The sequence below is a fragment of the Silene latifolia genome, chromosome 4, assembly GCF_048544455.1.
Source record: "Silene latifolia isolate original U9 population chromosome 4, ASM4854445v1, whole genome shotgun sequence".
NCBI classification, from domain to species: domain Eukaryota; kingdom Viridiplantae; phylum Streptophyta; class Magnoliopsida; order Caryophyllales; family Caryophyllaceae; genus Silene; species Silene latifolia.
Genome location: NC_133529.1, coordinates 41,208,159 through 41,226,127, shown reverse-complemented (window position 1 = coordinate 41,226,127; position 17,969 = coordinate 41,208,159). Strand labels below are relative to the sequence as shown.

General features: G+C 37.7%; 2 protein-coding genes across 2 annotated transcripts; both read right to left on the bottom strand.

Annotated features, from left to right (window-relative positions):
* Window positions 1-721: 721 nt before the first annotated feature.
* Window positions 722-1,579, bottom strand: LOC141651426 (putative protein FAR1-RELATED SEQUENCE 10). Its single transcript, XM_074459139.1, has one exon. The coding sequence runs from the start codon at window positions 1,577-1,579 to the stop codon at window positions 722-724; it is 858 nt and encodes a 285-aa protein (XP_074315240.1).
* Window positions 1,580-1,757: 178 nt separating this feature from the next.
* On the bottom strand, window positions 1,758-3,757 carry LOC141651424 (protein FAR1-RELATED SEQUENCE 5-like). The gene is made up of 2 exons (XM_074459138.1): window positions 3,663-3,757; window positions 1,758-2,964 (listed from the first exon to the last, which is right to left on the bottom strand). Exons 1-2 carry the CDS (start codon window positions 3,755-3,757, stop codon window positions 1,758-1,760), a joined length of 1,302 nt encoding a protein of 433 aa, XP_074315239.1.
* Window positions 3,758-17,969: the final 14,212 nt, after the last annotated feature.

Genomic DNA, 17,969 nt, shown 5'->3' with positions numbered 1-17,969 from the left:
TTCACTTAAACTCACCAATACGTGTATCCGTTTTTGTCGTTGGAAAATTAGACGTCATACAATATTAATTTTGTCTATGGAACTTAAATTCGCGAATCATCGTTTATAAATAGTTACGCTATTTATTTTCATATATAATACTGCCAGGTACGCTTCTAATGTAAAAGATGTGCAACAATCGTGTTAATATACACGCGTTTTTATTTTCACATAAAACTGAAATCATCAGTTAATGGAAACTAGCTGACAGTTCACGTTTATCAATTCATCATAGCTATAACAAAAATACACAATAACTCTTCCTATCAAAACCTATTAATGATCATCCATGTATTGTATAGGTTAACATGTATAGTTTCCATTCACAACTCCGATAGATACACTTTCAGCCTTGACAGATGCACATATAATACTTGAAGATACGCTCGTAAATCATAACAAAAATCAAAATAAAAAATGTTCAATAATCCCATATAACAGCTCAAAAATGAAGTCTCAAATCCTCCCGCCATTATTCATTATATTTGTGTATGTGATCCGCAACTCTTTTCGTTGTTCATTCCTGAAACGAAAAAAGGCTATAAAACATTAAAGGTTACAAATTTGATTAGATACAACAATACTATTCCTTAATTAAGTACCAACTAAACAAATTCAATCTGCTATCAGTATTCTCTAATAATGAATGCACCAAAATTAATAGCGTACGTGTATCATGGAATCATACTCTCCCAGGACAATTCCGACTATCATGGAATCCTAATTCTCCGCAAGCATTGCATTTCCTGGGCGCTTTCTTCTGTTCTTTTGTAGCTTTTTCCTTTTGGGACATCATTCTTTTTCCAGACCCTTTTGTTTTTGACTGAATAGGAGGTAAGACAACCACTTTCTTTGGTATTTTTGTTCCTAAGAGCATCTCAAGTTCCCTATTCTTGTTTCTCAGCCTATCACCCGTGTTACTACTACTACTACATTCTGACGTACTGGTTTGTGCGCTTATCTTGTCTTTAAAACCTTTCAAAATGCCCAGAAATTCATCAACATACTCAGGTTTTTGTTCAGCGAGCGTCACACACAAGAACACCTCGGACCATAGGGTACCAATTTTGTGCCGTCTAACATCTAATGAGTTACAATCTTCAATTAAAGTATGTGGCACATTATTACAAATCGGCTGACATGTTGCCAATTTGCTCCACCTACTTAACAAATACTGATCTGGAACATTGTCAAGGCCTTGTTCTTTCAACACATAGAGCGCATGACGGCACAAAATTCCATGTCTCTCGAACTTTTTACAGGAGCAGTTCAATTTCATTTCGTCAGAGATAAAGTTAACATAGTAAACCTTGTCTTTTTCACGATCAATAATGGGGATGCTGTCACTGGTAGTAACCCCTAAAATTTTAACACCACAGGTGAAACAAGCAGCCACCCACTCGTTTTTAAATTCAGAAAACATCACGGGGGTGTAGAACTCAGAAGCGTGTTTTTCCAAAGGGTGAGGCGTTTCTAGATCAGGGAAGGAGTTTTTTGACTCGGCTATTAATTTGGACTGTTTCCATCGTTGAGCGTCCATAGCACTTTCAAACCTCATAAGAAACTCAACCAAAGTTCAGTTTAGGTTCATGAAATTTCCGAAAAAGCTATTCTCGGACTCAGACCTGGACGTGGTTCTCATTAGTCCACCCATAAATAAATCCCTGAAATATGCTGGGATCCAAGAAGCCCTTTTGTCAAACATCGTATCTAACCATTCATTGTCGGTCAGCCCGTACGAGGATATAACTGAGCACAACCGTTCCTCGAACTCGGACGGTTCGATATCTTACGCCAAACACAGAGCACAACTCTTTCATGAAGTTAGTTTCTCTATATAGCGTAGTTCCGATCTTGTCGGCAGCTTTTTCATGATATGCCACATGCAATATCTGTCTTTGAGTTTTGTCCCCGAACACTGTTTTAACCCCTGCTCTTATGCCTCTATCTTGATCAGTAATTATGCACACAGGATACTTATTGCTCATTGCGCTCAGAAAATTCCGAAACAACCATACGAAATCCTCATCAGTCTCTTTCCTTATAAGTCCTGCTCCAAATTTCACACATTTTTTGTGATGGTCAACCCCCGTGAAAGGTGCAAATATCATTTTATATGTGTTCATATTAAACGTCGTGTCAAAAGACGTCATATCGCCAAAGAGACTGTAATTCTTTATAGCTATAGGGTCAAACCAACAAACCCTAGATAGTCGACCACGATCGTCAACATCAAAATCAAAGTAGTACGAACTACACATGGCTTTTTTGTGCATGAAATTTTCAATCATCATTTGCGCGTCATACCCTTTAATAAATTTCTTCACATCCCTCCAAAAATTTTTGAAGTCCTCGAGTGATGCCCCTACATTTTGATACCCTTTCACGTACTCTTTGAACATCCTAAAGCTTTTCACATGCCCCTTATTCACTTTAGAATTCTCAACAATCATGGTTTTAGGTATAAGGGTTAATTCTCGTGACTCGGTCAAATACACCACTGTGTTTGGTGTTGAGAGGAGGTGGGTGTGACCTTCATGAAAGTCAGCAATCACATATTGTCCTTTTTCATTTCTTCGAAAAAAAATCTTTGCATTACATAAAATTCTAGTTCTCTGTCTCTTTTTTACCTTCCCTCTAGGCTTACTTTCTCCAACCTTACTGCAGACACAGTACTTAGTCATGACAACCCCGTCTATGTTTCGTTGCATCGACTTCCTCATTTTAAAACCAGAATTAGCAGCATAAGCCTGATAGAATTCTAGCCCATCCTCTAGTTTATTAAAGATCATACCCAAAACAGGCTTCAATTCTGGCGCACATACAGGTATTCTTTCCTTCGAGGTTGTCTCGATGATTGGTGAGCCTGCATCTATGCACGCTATATAGTAGAACAGTATGGGTATAAGCAGCAAGTTCAAATAACTGATGCACAACAAATATAATTTCAGGTACGCTAATTTAGTCAAAAGCACAAAATCAATTAGAAAACAAAAAACCACAGAAATTAACACAGAAATTTGTGCACGATCGACATATCGTATTTTTATTACGACTACTTAACGTAGACGTCAAGATACACCAATCACGTCTAATAATGACGACATAGGCAGAAAGTCAAATGCTTATTATGACACGAATCGGTATATCCCTTAATTATAATTCTAGATACGCTGCTGAAAAACACAAACGCATCAACTATACTAATGGATACGCTATTCATATACGCTGGTTAATTAAGGGCGGTTCCGTTATTCTACCAGGGACGTTTTCCATATAAGACAATTACATCAATTATACTAATATACATGCTATTGAACTAAACAGAATACTGTATAGAGTGCATAAGAAACATGATCAACAAGTGTAATAATCAACTCTCAAACAAATTGCATATCACATACACTAACCAGACCGGTAAGACAACTATTCTTATCCATCAGACTCATCAATTTATAATACCAATCAGGTTAATGAAACATGATCAACAAGCGTAATAATCTGTCTTCCTATGTTTAAATTAGTATGAATACGCATCAAAATGATCAATAGATACATCAATCAGACAATTTTAATGAAACGATTTATAAAAAGGCTATCTCAACGATTTGCGATGTACATACCTAGATGAGATGATGACTTGCACGATATCATTGCTAGCAATTTGGAACAATCGCATCGCATGTTCCCCCAAATCGCTAGAACCCTCAACATCCATAATTTTCTACGATTGAAATAATACTGGAATGCCAATCGAAATCACAAAATCGATTGTTCATGCATCAATCACACAAAATCAATCAGAAAAAATATTATAATCGTACATCCATTAGATGATCAACGCCATTGATTATGATCAATTTCGTCAATTTTGGCAGCTGTAGTTTTATGGTTTTTCGTGGAAATATTTGTTTTGATTTGGGGGAAAAGTTTTGGAAAGTAGAGAGAGAAAGAGATATTTTGGATTTTTTTTTGTCAAAACAGTAAGGTTAGTCACGTAGGTTTTTCGAGGTATCCCGTGCTATTTTTTGTTTAAAATCCTACTATTGTAGGTCGTTCTCACCGTTTGCACTGAGTGTTCGTTCTCACCGGATCCCGCCTATATATATATATATATATATATATATATATATATATATATATATATATATATATAATTAGGATCACATGAGTCCACCCTATCTTTTTGAGTCCGTGAGTCCATGATACAATATCACACGTTATATTAAACAATATCACAGCTTATACTCCAAAAAAAAAAATTCGTGATATTGTTTTGTAATATAATATCACCCGTTATGCTACACAATATCACAGCTTACAGTTTCACACGTTATACTAAAAAATATCACCACTGAAAAAAAAAGTTTTTGAGAAGAAAAATTCGAAAAAAAAATCGTGATATTGTTTTGTAATACAATATCACACGTTATACTAAACAATATCACAACTTACATAAAAAAAACAAAAAAACTTTTTTGAAAATAAAAATTTGAAAAAAAAAAATTGAAAAAAAAAATTGAAAAAAAAAATCATGATATTGTTTTGTAATACAATATCACATGTTATACTAAACAATATCACAGCTTACAAAAAAAACAAAAAAAAAAAAAAAAAAAAAAAAACTTTTTCGAAAAAAAAAAATTCCGAAAAAAAAAAAAAAAATTCGAAAAAAAAAATTTTGAAAAAAAAAATTTCGAAAAAAAAAAAATTTTTCGTGATATTGTTTTGTATAGTGCGTGATATTGTTTTATGGACTCATGGACTCAAATATATGGGTGGACTCACCAGATCCTATATATATATATATATATATATATATATATATATATATATATATATATATATATTCAACACGCATTACTTCAACATATAACGATTCCCAAGACACCCCCATGGTGACCGGCTCAAAGTTATAAGGGCCTAAATGCGACATCGGGACGTCTTCCAAGCCTTTGTGGTAGCTCCAAATAAATCCTACCCGGGTTCATTTTAATTAGACTCCCTATGTTCATTTGGTTCATTGGCTTTAGGTTCCTAAATCGTCGCTCTGATACCACTTTGTAACACCCCCACATACCAAGGTGCCTTACCAAGGACCAACCTAACATGTGAAGATGCTACCATCTCGGTTGCCCGAGGTAAGTATTTCAAAAGTAACCATTCAAGAACAATTATTAAAGTATAAAGTTTAGTGATTACATCGTCTCCACTAAAAACCAAAGTAAAAGTATATAAATCTCAATACAACCAAATTAAATTATCTAAACTCATGACAGCGGAAGCTAGACTCAAAGTGATCACATCCCATCCTTGTCCCCGCAGCTAAAAGTAATCATCACCTGTCACAATCTGCTCACCATCCCCGAATGGATCACCACAGTTTTACCAAACACAAAGGGGTCATTAAACTGAATAATCAAGATAAGTTAATCGCAAGGAAACAACCAAAGCAAACAACTGAACAACCATTCTCCAACTCCAATCATATCACATATCCGGCTACACACTTAAGTGTGTAGCCCTGCCAGATTACCCGCCGCGATAGGTAATCCTCACCGCCAGTGGGGGACCGCAGCCATGCCCACCTAAGCCCCGCTCATCGCAACGAGCAACAACCCATATCCATTAATGTGCACATCCCCCTTTGTGACGGGAACCACAAGGGGCAAATCAAGGGTGTGAAGCCGTTCCCGAAAATGACTCCACACAGTCGAGGACGCACCTCACAAACATAGACAAGCAACAACAATTCCAACAACCAAGAAAGACAATTCCAATTATGATACCAATCATGCCCTCAACACATTAATTCATCTTAAATCAATTAAACATGCAACTGAGTAGGGAAACCCTACCTTATCACTGATCCGAATCATGAGTATACAACGGAAGCTAGAAACGTTCCTCTACAAATCCTTCACTTAACAATAATCTAATCACAATCATGCCAAACAACCCTTTTCCCCCAAATCCAACATTAGGGCAAAACCCTAAAAGACAACTCTAAACAAAAGATATGAAACTAGTGGGTTACCGATGAATCTAACGTGAAAGAGATGAACGAAAGACTCAGGAACGATCAAATGCCTTGGGAGTGATTAAGGATGACTAGAGAAGCGTAGAATGTAAATAGGTTTTGGTAAAAGTGAAAGTAAACTGTAAAACACTATTTATATAACCTTTAATCATCCTTAATCAAACCGCGAAAATAAAGCCCGTCAGACCGGTTACTCAGTCGAGTACCAAGAGTACTCGGCCGAGTACCCCCTACTCAACCGAGTATTAAACTACTCGGCCGAGTGTTCCTGGACAGTAGCCTGACTAGAAAACACACGACACTTTACTCGGCCGAGTTAGCTCTATTTGGCCGAGTAATAAGACCCAGAAAACTGTGGTATTATAGTACTCTCCACGTTCCCTTGGTAGCCACCACTCACATTCTCTTGGTAGCCACCACCCACAATCTCTTGGTAGCCACCACTTTGATGAGCATCGTTAAAGAAACTTCGTGTGGCATAGTGCGGTCCTACCCACGGACCAAGAAAGTGTCTATCACTGTGAGGAATCCTATGACCCCAGTCCGAGGGTTGGATACCATAGGCCTTGAATACACCAGAAGTGTTCCCATTCCCGGACCAAAATCTAGGGTGTCCGGTCAGTCTTATCTCTTGGTCATAGGTGAACTCATGCATGTCCCTTAGGATCAAGGAGTGGTTCACCCTCTCAATTAGGCCCGCCATGGGGTATTGGTGATCATAAGCCGGCGGTGGTTGGTTATATCCTACGGTGAAAGATGGCATGTGCATGGAGTGCCTGGGAAGGTTATGGTATGGTGAAGGCTCGCGCATGAAAGAAGAGGATGGGGCATAAGTGGAGTGTCTAGGGCGATTATGGGGCAGCGAAGGTATGGGCACATAGGAGGACGACGGGGCATGTGGAGAAGTCCTAGGAGGCTCGGAAAGGAATGGTGGGGTCGGTTCTCGTCGCACCGCCTCACCATCAAGGGTATAGCTAAGGTCTTCAGAGACGAGGTTGGACCGGGCCGGAGAGCGAGGTTGGGCAAACTCGGGGAGGTGGGAGGTTTCGGGCAATCTCCCGGTTGCAGGAAGCTTTATGTACAAGTCCGTGTTCACCTTCCACGAGTAGCCATTCTTGTCTTTCCTCTCCATAACCCAAAACATGCCCTTCATATAAGCAATGTCAAAGTATGGCACCTCCGCACTCAAGGGTCTATCAATATCCCACGACTCATAAGCCAAGAGATTCTTGGCTAGCCTAGTCACTAGGGTGCCGTAATCAAAAGAGCACTTGTCGGACTTGGTCATCCTCTCAAATGCTAAGCATACCATGGTCACATGGCTAAAGTAAAAACGACTCTCATAATATGGATTGAGGTAGGAGCTTAGAAGTAATACTTCTATGGAGTTGAGTTTGCTAGGGTCCCTCCTTCCATAAAGGAGGTTGGTCATAAGGCGAAGGAAAACCTTCAAAACGGGGTGTTCCACATCGTTTATTTTCATTGCACTAACGTCGGTGTGTTGGTTACCCATGTAAAGATCGATGTTCTTTTTGGCTTTCATTTCCTTTCCCACCTTGTCAAGAGTAAGGTTAGTCCTTTTTCCGACACCTAATCATTCCGCAAAGATGTCACTAGATAGGTTGAAGGAGGTGTTCTTGAGTCGGAAGCTCACGGTATGGTCTTTTGGATTGTAGATGAAAGAACTCAAAAATTCTAGGGTAAGGTTGCGGTAGCTTATTTCCGCCAAATTATACAATCCCTCCATGCCAAGTACGCTAAGATGTCATGCACTTGCACTTCTATCCCCAAGGTTTCTAAGGCGCTTTCTGACACACACCTCGTGGCGTTCATACGTCTTTCGACAATGGCTAGGAAGGTATTCTTATGGGGTTCGCTCTCAAACTCTATCCCCGGATATCCCGGAAGGGTAATGGCGGGTGGTGCCTCCGGTTCGGAATGAGGTTGGCAGTTGTTTCTCCTGTGGTTGCTCCTCGTGTTCCTTGACATGGTACAAAAAAAACCACACAACAAGATATAGAAAGGAAAAGATAAGAACTTGGAATCAACTTTGAAAGTGAACGGAATTTTCCTCCAACTCCTCAATTTAATAGTTAACCTTTTAAGAAATTTTAACATAGTTTCCTTATGTTTTAACCAATACCAGAATCTTCCATATTACCGGTTTTTCCAAAATTTAGAGTTATTATGGTATCATGTGGCTCCAAACATAACTTTTAAACATGAGCACTACTCTTATTCATAACCAAATTTTCGACTATAGTCCAACTAACAACGAGACACCATACTAAACTACAATGTGACAGTCGTTCATTTTGAAAATCTTGAAAATTTTAAGATTGGAAACTCTAGCATGAAAGATTACATGTTACTACACATCAAATGTAAATTATCAAGGAGTAATTAAGAAAAGGGTTGACTTGATAGAGTCAAAATCCAGGCAAGTATTGTACTTATTTTGAACACTTTAAGATCCTTAAGATGGAAAATTTTCAATGTGAAGCTTCCTCAAACAATAAGACTTGAAATTTAAGGTAGTCATGGATAAGTTAACCATGTAGTGAGCATCAAGAATGAAATTTTTGACATGGTTAGTGTCAATTTTGAGAAATTAGTCACATTTTTTAAGACAAAAAATTTCTTGGTTTACCTCATAGTATAACCACAACCATCAAATTCATAGCTTATCGACATCCTTAAACCATTTTTAAGACACAAATTAAAGTTGTTCATGGCTACTTAGGAGGTTTTCAAGAATTTCTCCCAAATTTTAAGACGAAATTTTGTTTTGTTTAGAGGCCACATACCACATTACCAACTAGGATGGTAGTCTTATAAAGCAAATAAAACAAGTTTTACTCATGAAAAAACAAAATTTGGGCAGGACTTGTCTAAAATTCGAAATTTTAAGATGGAGTTTCAAGACGAAATTCTCACATATTAAACAAGATCTATCTATAACAACAAAGGTTAAACCTTTGTTGTTCAACTAAACCTAACAACAAGCACCAAAATCCACATATAAGTTCACTACTAAGCATTTTCGTGTCCCTTAATGGTGACCAAAATTTTGATATAAAAATTTGATTTTTAGTAACAATAATGGTGTAGAATGCTAAGTCCTAACATGAATTAAATAAAAGTATGCAAATAATTTATAAAACTTGAGTAAATTAGTGTAGATCTTAGAAAATCAATTTGGGAAAAAATTAGGAGAAGGATAATCAATTATATTGTTGAAATGATAGGAATTAAAGAGATGAAATGTAGCAAGAATCTTGATCCTAAGCACGAAAGGAGTGGAATGGAGTTGGTAAAATGATTTTTAGTGAGTTTTGGAGTGGTTGTTGTGAGATGAAAAGAAAGGATGAAGAAGATAAGAAGTGAAGAAATGGGGTTGAACCCGTGTAATTCCCAGCCCAGCTCCACTCAGTCGAGTGGCGAGTTCACTCAGTCGAGTGAATTTTTAATCGGTCGAGTGGCCGAGTTCACTCGGTCTAGTGGCCGAGTTCACTCGGTCGAGTGGCCGAGTTCACTCGGTCGAGTGGCCTATTTGCCAGAATATTTCCAACTCCTGGAAATTGGTCCACTCGATCGAGTATCAGGGTCCACTCGGTCGAGTGCACTGTACTCGGTCGAGCGTGGACTTGTACTCGTTAGAGTGACCGCTTATAGCTTGAAATTTCGAGTCGGATTAGGATGATGACGTCCCTGCAATACAAAGAGAAGTTTTGGGAGTCCACCGGCTATCGGTGACTCGCCCGAGTTAGTTCATAAGTCATCCTATTTACCGTCTTTGGTACACTATCGTAGTACTAGCAACCGCTCTACCAACATATTTCACCAATCATATACTATAGATACACTAACACGTACTTAATTAACACACGGAGCAAACTTTAAAGAGTAATATCATCATTCATATACCAATACATACTAACCATTTCCAAGCATACTACTCATACTAATCTAGCATCCAACTTTCACGCACGTTCGTACCTCATGGAAAAATAACTACATCGCACAAGAACTTAATGTAAATCACATAGTCATGCAACTATACAAATTTCCATATGGCGTTCACCCATACTCATAACCACCCACGTAGTGACCAACCGAGACAATAAGCACTAGTTTTGATATGAGGGCGCCTACTCATCCAAAACCGATCTCCCATTGTACTCAGTTCGGGTTCATTTTATTAGACACACCTAGGTTCATTTTGGTTTATTGGTTTGGGTTCCAAAATCGTCGCTCTGAAACCATTTGTAACAACCCCTTCTTACCCAGCCAAGGTAATTGGGAGATGTTACCATCTCGGTTTCCCGAGGTGGTGAATCGGAGATACAATCAAGAAAAATTTAATATAATTAAAGCATTTAGTGGATTACATAACCATAAATGAATAAATAAAAGAATGCAACTCATGGTTACTATCTAGGTTATCTACCAACTATCCAAGTACTCGACTCCAAGTCCAAAGCGCGTCCCATCTCCCGTGTGACACCAAACAACCTGTACTCAACCTGCTCCCCATGTGATCGTAAATATCATATGGATCGACAGAGGCCACCCCAAAAATAGGTGACAATTACACAGACACACAACACGTCAGTTTCAATAAATAAATGTAAGACCGAACATGACAAATGACTATGCAACATGCCAATGATATGAATGAGATACTATCAAACAACCCCCACCACGGTACCGGGATACGTCCAGACATACCGACAACCACACTAGTACCAGGACACACCCAGACATACCAACAACCACAAATAGGTACCGGGACATGCCCAGGCGTACCGGGTTCGGAAGCCAACCGGATCCCTTGCCAGACGTTGTGTCTCAACCACACGAGTTCCTCCGTAACTCAAGCCATTAATGTGCACATCTCTCTTGGAGTGGGAAGCTCCAAAAGGCGACTCAAGCATATAAAGGATGAATAATCCATGAAAGTAAGCTTGAATCTCATGTAAGAGTGTTTGTGAGGGTTTTAGAGAGACGGAAGAGCATTTGGAGTGAGAAGGAAGAAGATAGAATGAATGAGGATAAGGGGATAAGATTTTCTTATCCCGTATTCTGATTCAGCGTCACTCGACTGAGTGCGAGTCCATTCGACCAAGTGGCACTCGCTCGGACACATCTAATCTAAATGCACACAATATATAATCCTAATAGCACACCAACAACACACGCGTATCCAAAAAGTTCCCAAAGGGAACATCTACATCAAATATCCCATCCTCCTCCATGCTAATATATACAAAAATAAAAGGAAGGATAAAGGACAAAGGATTGGAAGAATTTTACCAAACGTCTTCTACGATACATAGCGTGCATTTCCTATTAAAATGGTTAGGATAAAGCAATATATACAATATAAACAATGCAATTTTTATGGAATTTTTGAATTTTTTTTAATTGTTAGGCATTTTTTGAAAATTTCTCTTTTACAAGTATTATTGACAAATATATACAAATGGATGTTTCCCTCCCCTCACTTTAGATGGACATCATCTTCGATGGAACGAAATGTAGGAAGGAAAGGGGAAAAATGAAAAACATGTTTTTGTATTTTTGAAAATTTTCTTGAAATTAAAAACTTGTTTTTGTTATTTTTGAAAATTTTCTTAAAATAAAATAACTTGTTTTTGTTTTTTTAGCCTCCTCCCCACACTTGATATTTACAACATCCAATGACGAATGAAGTGTGGTTAGGAGATAAATTTTTGAAATAAAAGAACATATTTTTGGATTTTTAAATTTTTTTTGAAAATAAATAACATGTTTTTGTATTTTTAAATAATAGAATTTCCTCCCCACACTTATTTATTTACAAAATTTCCAATGGAAATAAATGTGTGGAGGAAATTCGGAAAAGAAATACATGTTTTTGTAATTTTTTCTCATTTTTCAATTTTTTTTGTGATTTTGAATAAAGTGCAATACATTTCCTATTCTAAATGAAAAATTCAAGTACGATGCAAATTATACTACATGAGTGCGATTTCTAAATGTGACGATATATTACATGAAATTAAATTCTAATGCAATCATATATGAATGCAACTATATGATCTATTTCTAATATATTACAAGTAAACTAAATGCAAACTATTCTAATATGCATGAGAGATTGGATTTAAGGAGTCATACTTGTGCTTTGGATTGAGTTCGGGAGCAAGGCAAGTCGTTGTAACTATGCCGCCTAGGCATCATCTTCATCCTCCCCGTCACCATCACCAAAACCATCATCACGGATAATGTCATCCGTGTTCATGGGGATTCACCGTCACCCGTCATCATGCCTCCACCTCTCGAGCCGGAAGCATCCGTGTTGCTCCCAAAGTAGGGCCTCACCCCTCCGAACCATTGGGCATCGTGCCCCTCTTGTTGTTGTGGAGGAAGGATTGGGACGGAAACGTAGTCTTGTTGGAGATTTAGGTTTCCATAGACAATGCCCCCGTCTTGGCTTTGGTATCCACCATCGGGCCATAAATGGTATAAAGGGTGGTGGGCATCAAAGTTCACATATCCCCGCCTACAAAAGTCGTCATAGATGGGGAATTGCCCTACGGCTTGGTCATGGTAAATGCGCTCGAGCTTCCTTCCCAAAACTTGTCGCTCACTCGCCGTTGTTTGCATGCCGAGGTTCATATTGTTCATCCACTCAACTAGAGATAGATGAAGAGGAGGTGATTGGGAGGCTTGGCTAGAAGACCACTCTCCTTGTTGAAATGTCCATGGAGGGGGTTGTTAGAATGAGGGAGTAGGCATGGTGTAGCGTTAAGTAGACTCGGTGGTAGCTCGCCGATCTCTTCCATAAACAATTGGTGGATCATTAGAAGTATCGTCCGCTTCACCCTCCGCCTCAAGCTCAAGGAGGTAGCTCTCTTCATCGGGTTTGACTTTCATTCTCCCGGCATTAGGAAGCGGGATGGAATTCTGCTTTTGGACTTGCCAATACTCAAGTCCGTCCAATGGGGATCTTTTAATCCACTCAAGTGAGTGCATCATGTAGTCTTTGGTCAAGAATATATCACCAGGTAAGTAGTTCAAGGTGTTAGTTATTTAGACCAAATAAGACTATCTTAGTGATAATAAAATTACATACTAATTTTATTATGAGGTCTAAATCTACATGCATGCAAAGATAAATAAACTAAAGATGGTATAAAACCATCTTAAGAGAAAATTCCTTACATTGGAATATGGCAAATAAGGGCACTACAAAGGTCTCCTACCTTTGTAGTTCTTGTGCTAAAATATTAAGGATGATCCTCCAAATATAAGTACCCAAAGTAGAGTACCTCCTTTAATTAGCACCCAAGACTAACCCAAAATAATTACTACAAATAATATAGACTAGATATTATTTGAGTATTTATATATGTATATTTAATGTACTAATTAATATTATTACTTTGATAATATTATTAGTTAATTTATATGTGTTTTAAGATGTAAAAGTTGAACAAAATAAGAAGGAAAAATTGGTCTTTTTGGGGTGTTTAGAAACCGGTTATGAGAGCACCAAAGACCTAAAATTTCCTTCAAAATTTTCAGCCTTAGTAATGGTGGTATTTTGTGGGTATTTATAGGCAAAAAATGGGAGACAAAAAGGAGTGGAAAAATCCACTTAATGGACACTTGTTATCCCCTCAAAAAACTGGTGATAGTGGACTTAATTGGGTCTATTTTGGTTTTCGATATTTGCCCCACAAATGCTTATAAGTCTTATATTTAATTATCTTACATAATTAAATATTAATTTAATTATTTAACATTTAAATAATACAAATTGAATACCAATGACTACTTACCTATTAAGTAATCATAAGACCATTTTATCAACATACAATGTGTCAATATTATCCCATTTAGCTAATTTTACAACCTCTTGTAAAATTTAAATAGCTAATTAATTCTACCTCAAAACATATACACATATCGTATAAAATTAATTAATTAACAATTAATTAATAAATTCTAATTTATTTATTTATTATTTAAATATCACATAATTAAATAATAAATCTCCTTGGCATGGGTTCGTAACCCGTCATCAAATAATACATTTACGCGACTAATTAAAAGTCAAATAATACAAGGAATTAATTATCTCGTATCTCATACAAACAATTAATTCATTCTTTTTGGGCGTCATCCTATACGTGTAACCTAAAGGGATCAGCTGATCACCGCCATCACACGACAGTAATGTGAAACTCTAGTCAGCCAATCATTACCGATTAACGATGACCAGTTGACAAATAAATAAATAAATCCCTTATATTCCTTTAACGAAATTTAATATGTAAACGCACTTATTTTGGAGGACACTAGTCCAACAATCTCCCACTTGTCCGACACAAGTGTGCGTTACCAATTCTCTTGCCCAATAATATCTCCCACTCAATGCAAGATGTCTTTCAGGTCGTTCTTGCACGTGATCATATCATAAAGGGGTTTCCTTGATCAGGAGAATGACCGTCCTCGACCGGATAATCTCATCAGAGATCTCATCCGAGCGTGGCCACGCATTTCCAGTCACCTCTCCTCGAGTGGCCTTGAGATAAAATACGACTTAAATGGATAATCCTGTTGACCTATTTTGTTGGTTTGATACAGATCACAATGACCCAGTAAATGCCCATCGGCCTCCTTTTACGGCGCGACCTAGAACAAAAACCTAAGCCACCTTAAAACTGCACCAACTCAGTCAAATAGTCACCAGTCTAAAGAATTGACTCGTAGGAATAAATATAAATCCTCGCCACGACCCAGCAATAAAAGGACTCTATAAACAGTCAATGTCCGACAAATTGTCTCACAATCTGCCTATGTAATTGACCAGCCATCACTATGACCATATGACTGTCGAACTTGTCATCTATCGCCTTACAATCTAGTCACTCCGAGACGTCACCTCATTAAGTAACTAGGGACAAAAATACAATGCTTATCCAGTTCACTTTAATAGGGTTCGACGTTGTCACTACAACCTATTTGGACAAAACAAAGTATTTAAATTCAGATGTAAAACTGAATACAACGATAAATGTAATTATCATATACTCCGTATGAAATAGTAAGTACAATATCTTTATTATTACATATCATACAATTTACAACAATTCTGGTATTCATCTCAATCCCATCGAAACTACATGACTATCATGTTTAGCTTGAGACAATGACTTGGTTAAAGGATCAGCGATGTTGTCAGCTGTCCCAACTTTACAGACTGTAATTTCTTTCTTTTCAATTAAATCTCTAATTACATGAAATTTCCTAAGTACGTGTCTAGACTTGTTACTAGACTTGGGCTCTTTTGCTTGAAAAATTGCCACTTTATCACAATATAAAGTGATAGGATCCTTGGCGGTCAGAACTACTTTCAGTCCCTCTAAAAATTGCCTTATCCAAACAGCTTCCTTTACAGCTTCAGAGGCGGCAATGTTCTCAGCTTCCGTTGTAGAATCAGCAGTCACAGACTCCTTAAAACTTCTCCAGCAAACCGCCCCTCCGTTCAACAAAAAGACAAAACCAGCCTGGGATTTCAAATCATCCCTATCGGTTTGGAAACTGGCATCCGTATAACCTCTTATACGTAATTCAGATTCTCCTCCAAACACTAATAATGAATCCTTAGTCCTTCTTAAGTACTTTAGAATATTCTTGACGGCAATCCAGTGACTCTCACCTGGAGTTTTCTGATAACGACTCGTCATACTCAAAGCATACGAGACGTCAAGACGAGAACACATCATAGCATACATGATCGATCCAACAGCGGAAGCATAGGGAATCGATTTCATGCGTTCAATATCCTTAGGCTCAGTAGGACACTGTGACTAACTCAAAGTAAACCCACTGCCTATAGGTAGAAAACCTCTCTTGGAGTTTTTCATATTGAATCGGTCAAGAATCTTATCGATATAGGCTTTTTGACTCAAAACTAATATCCTTTTGGATCTATCCCTATAGATCCGGATACCCAAGATGCGCTGAGCTTCTCCCAAATCTTTCATTTAGAAGTGATTTCCTAACCACTTCTTGACAGAAGCAAGCATATCTACATCATTCCCAATGAGTAATATGTCGTCCATATAAAGAAGTAAGAAAACAACTTTACTCCCACTAAACTTCATGTATAAACATGGTTCCTCAACACTTCGAGAAAAACCATTCTATTTAATAACATGATCAAAACGATGATTCCAACTCCTTAATGCTTGCTTAAGACCATAAATGGATCTCTTAAGTTTGCATACTTTGTTAGGATTTTTAGGATCCACAAAACCTTCAGGTTGTGTCATGAACACTTCCTCTTCCAGAAACCCATTCAAGAAAGCGGTTTTGACATCCATTTGCCATATCTCATAATCATGAAATGCAGCAATCGCTAACATTATCTGAACAGATCTAAGCATAGCAGCTGGTGCAAAAGTTTCATCATAGTGTAAACCATGAACCTGGGTGAAACCTTTTGCCACCAATCTAGCTTTGTAGACATCTTTATGTCCATCCATGCCGATTTTAATCTTAAATATCCACTTACACTGAAGAGGTCGAATATCTTTAGGTAAGTCAACCAGGTCCCATACCTGATTTTCGTACATGGAATCCATTTCGGATTGCATGGCCTCGAGCCATAGCTTAGAGTCAGAACTAGTAATAGCTGCTTTGTAAGTCTTAGGTTCATCACTTTCCAAAAGTAAAACCTCATAGTCACAATCTTCCTCAATAACACCAAGGTATCTATCAGGCTGGCGACTAACCCTCTCTGACCTCCTAGGTTCAGAAGGAACAATAACCGATTCAGACGTAGAAGGAACTTCTTCCTGTACTGTCACATCAGTTTGTGGCTCTTGAACTTCATCAAGTTCAAATTTTCTATTTCTAGAAGACAGCTTCACGAGCCACAAATACTTTTTTCTCGCTACTATTTTAGAAGTAATATCCACAAGTTTCCTTAGGGTAGCGTACAAAAATACATTTTTCAGAACGAGGTGCAAGCTTATCGTCAGACTTGCTCTTCACATAAGCATCACAACCCCATACTTTCATGTATCGCAGATTCGGGACTTTTCCTTTCCATATCTCATATGGAGTTTTGTCAGTTGCTTTAGTGGGACTTTGATTAAGTGAGCGTATAGCAGATGAAATGGAAAAATCCCAAAATGACTTAGGTAACTCAGTTTGACTCATCATTGATCGGACCATATTTAATAAAGTTCGATTCCTCCTTTCAGCCACACCATTTAACTGTGGTGTGCCAGAAGGAGTTAACTGGGATACAATACCACAGTCTTTAAGGTGATCTCTAAAGTCATTGCTTAAATACTCTCCACCACGATCTGATCATAATGTTTTAATCTTCTTATTTAATTGGTTTTCTACTTCATTCTGAAACTCTTTGAACTTATCAAAAGCTTCACTTTTATACCTCATTAAGTAGATATACCCATATCTAGTCATGTCATCGGTAAAAGTAATGAAATAGTCATAATTACCTCTAGCAGTGGCTGTCATTGGACCACATACATCAGTGTGTATTAAACCTAATAACTCACTAGCTCGAGATCCTTTTCCTAGAAAAGGTGAACGAGTCATCTTGTCAAGAAGACAAGATTCGCATGTACCAAATGATTCAAAATCAAAAGGTTTAATTATACCAGTCGACACTAGTCTTTTAATGCGCTTCTCGTTAACGTGTCCTAATCGACAATGCCATAAATAAGATTGATCGGGATCACCTGTTTTGAGTCTTTTATCATCTAAATGATAAACATCGTTGCAAGTGTCTAGAATATAAATACCATTGATTGAAATACCTTCGCTATATACAATCCCATTAAGGGAAAAAGTACAACGTTTG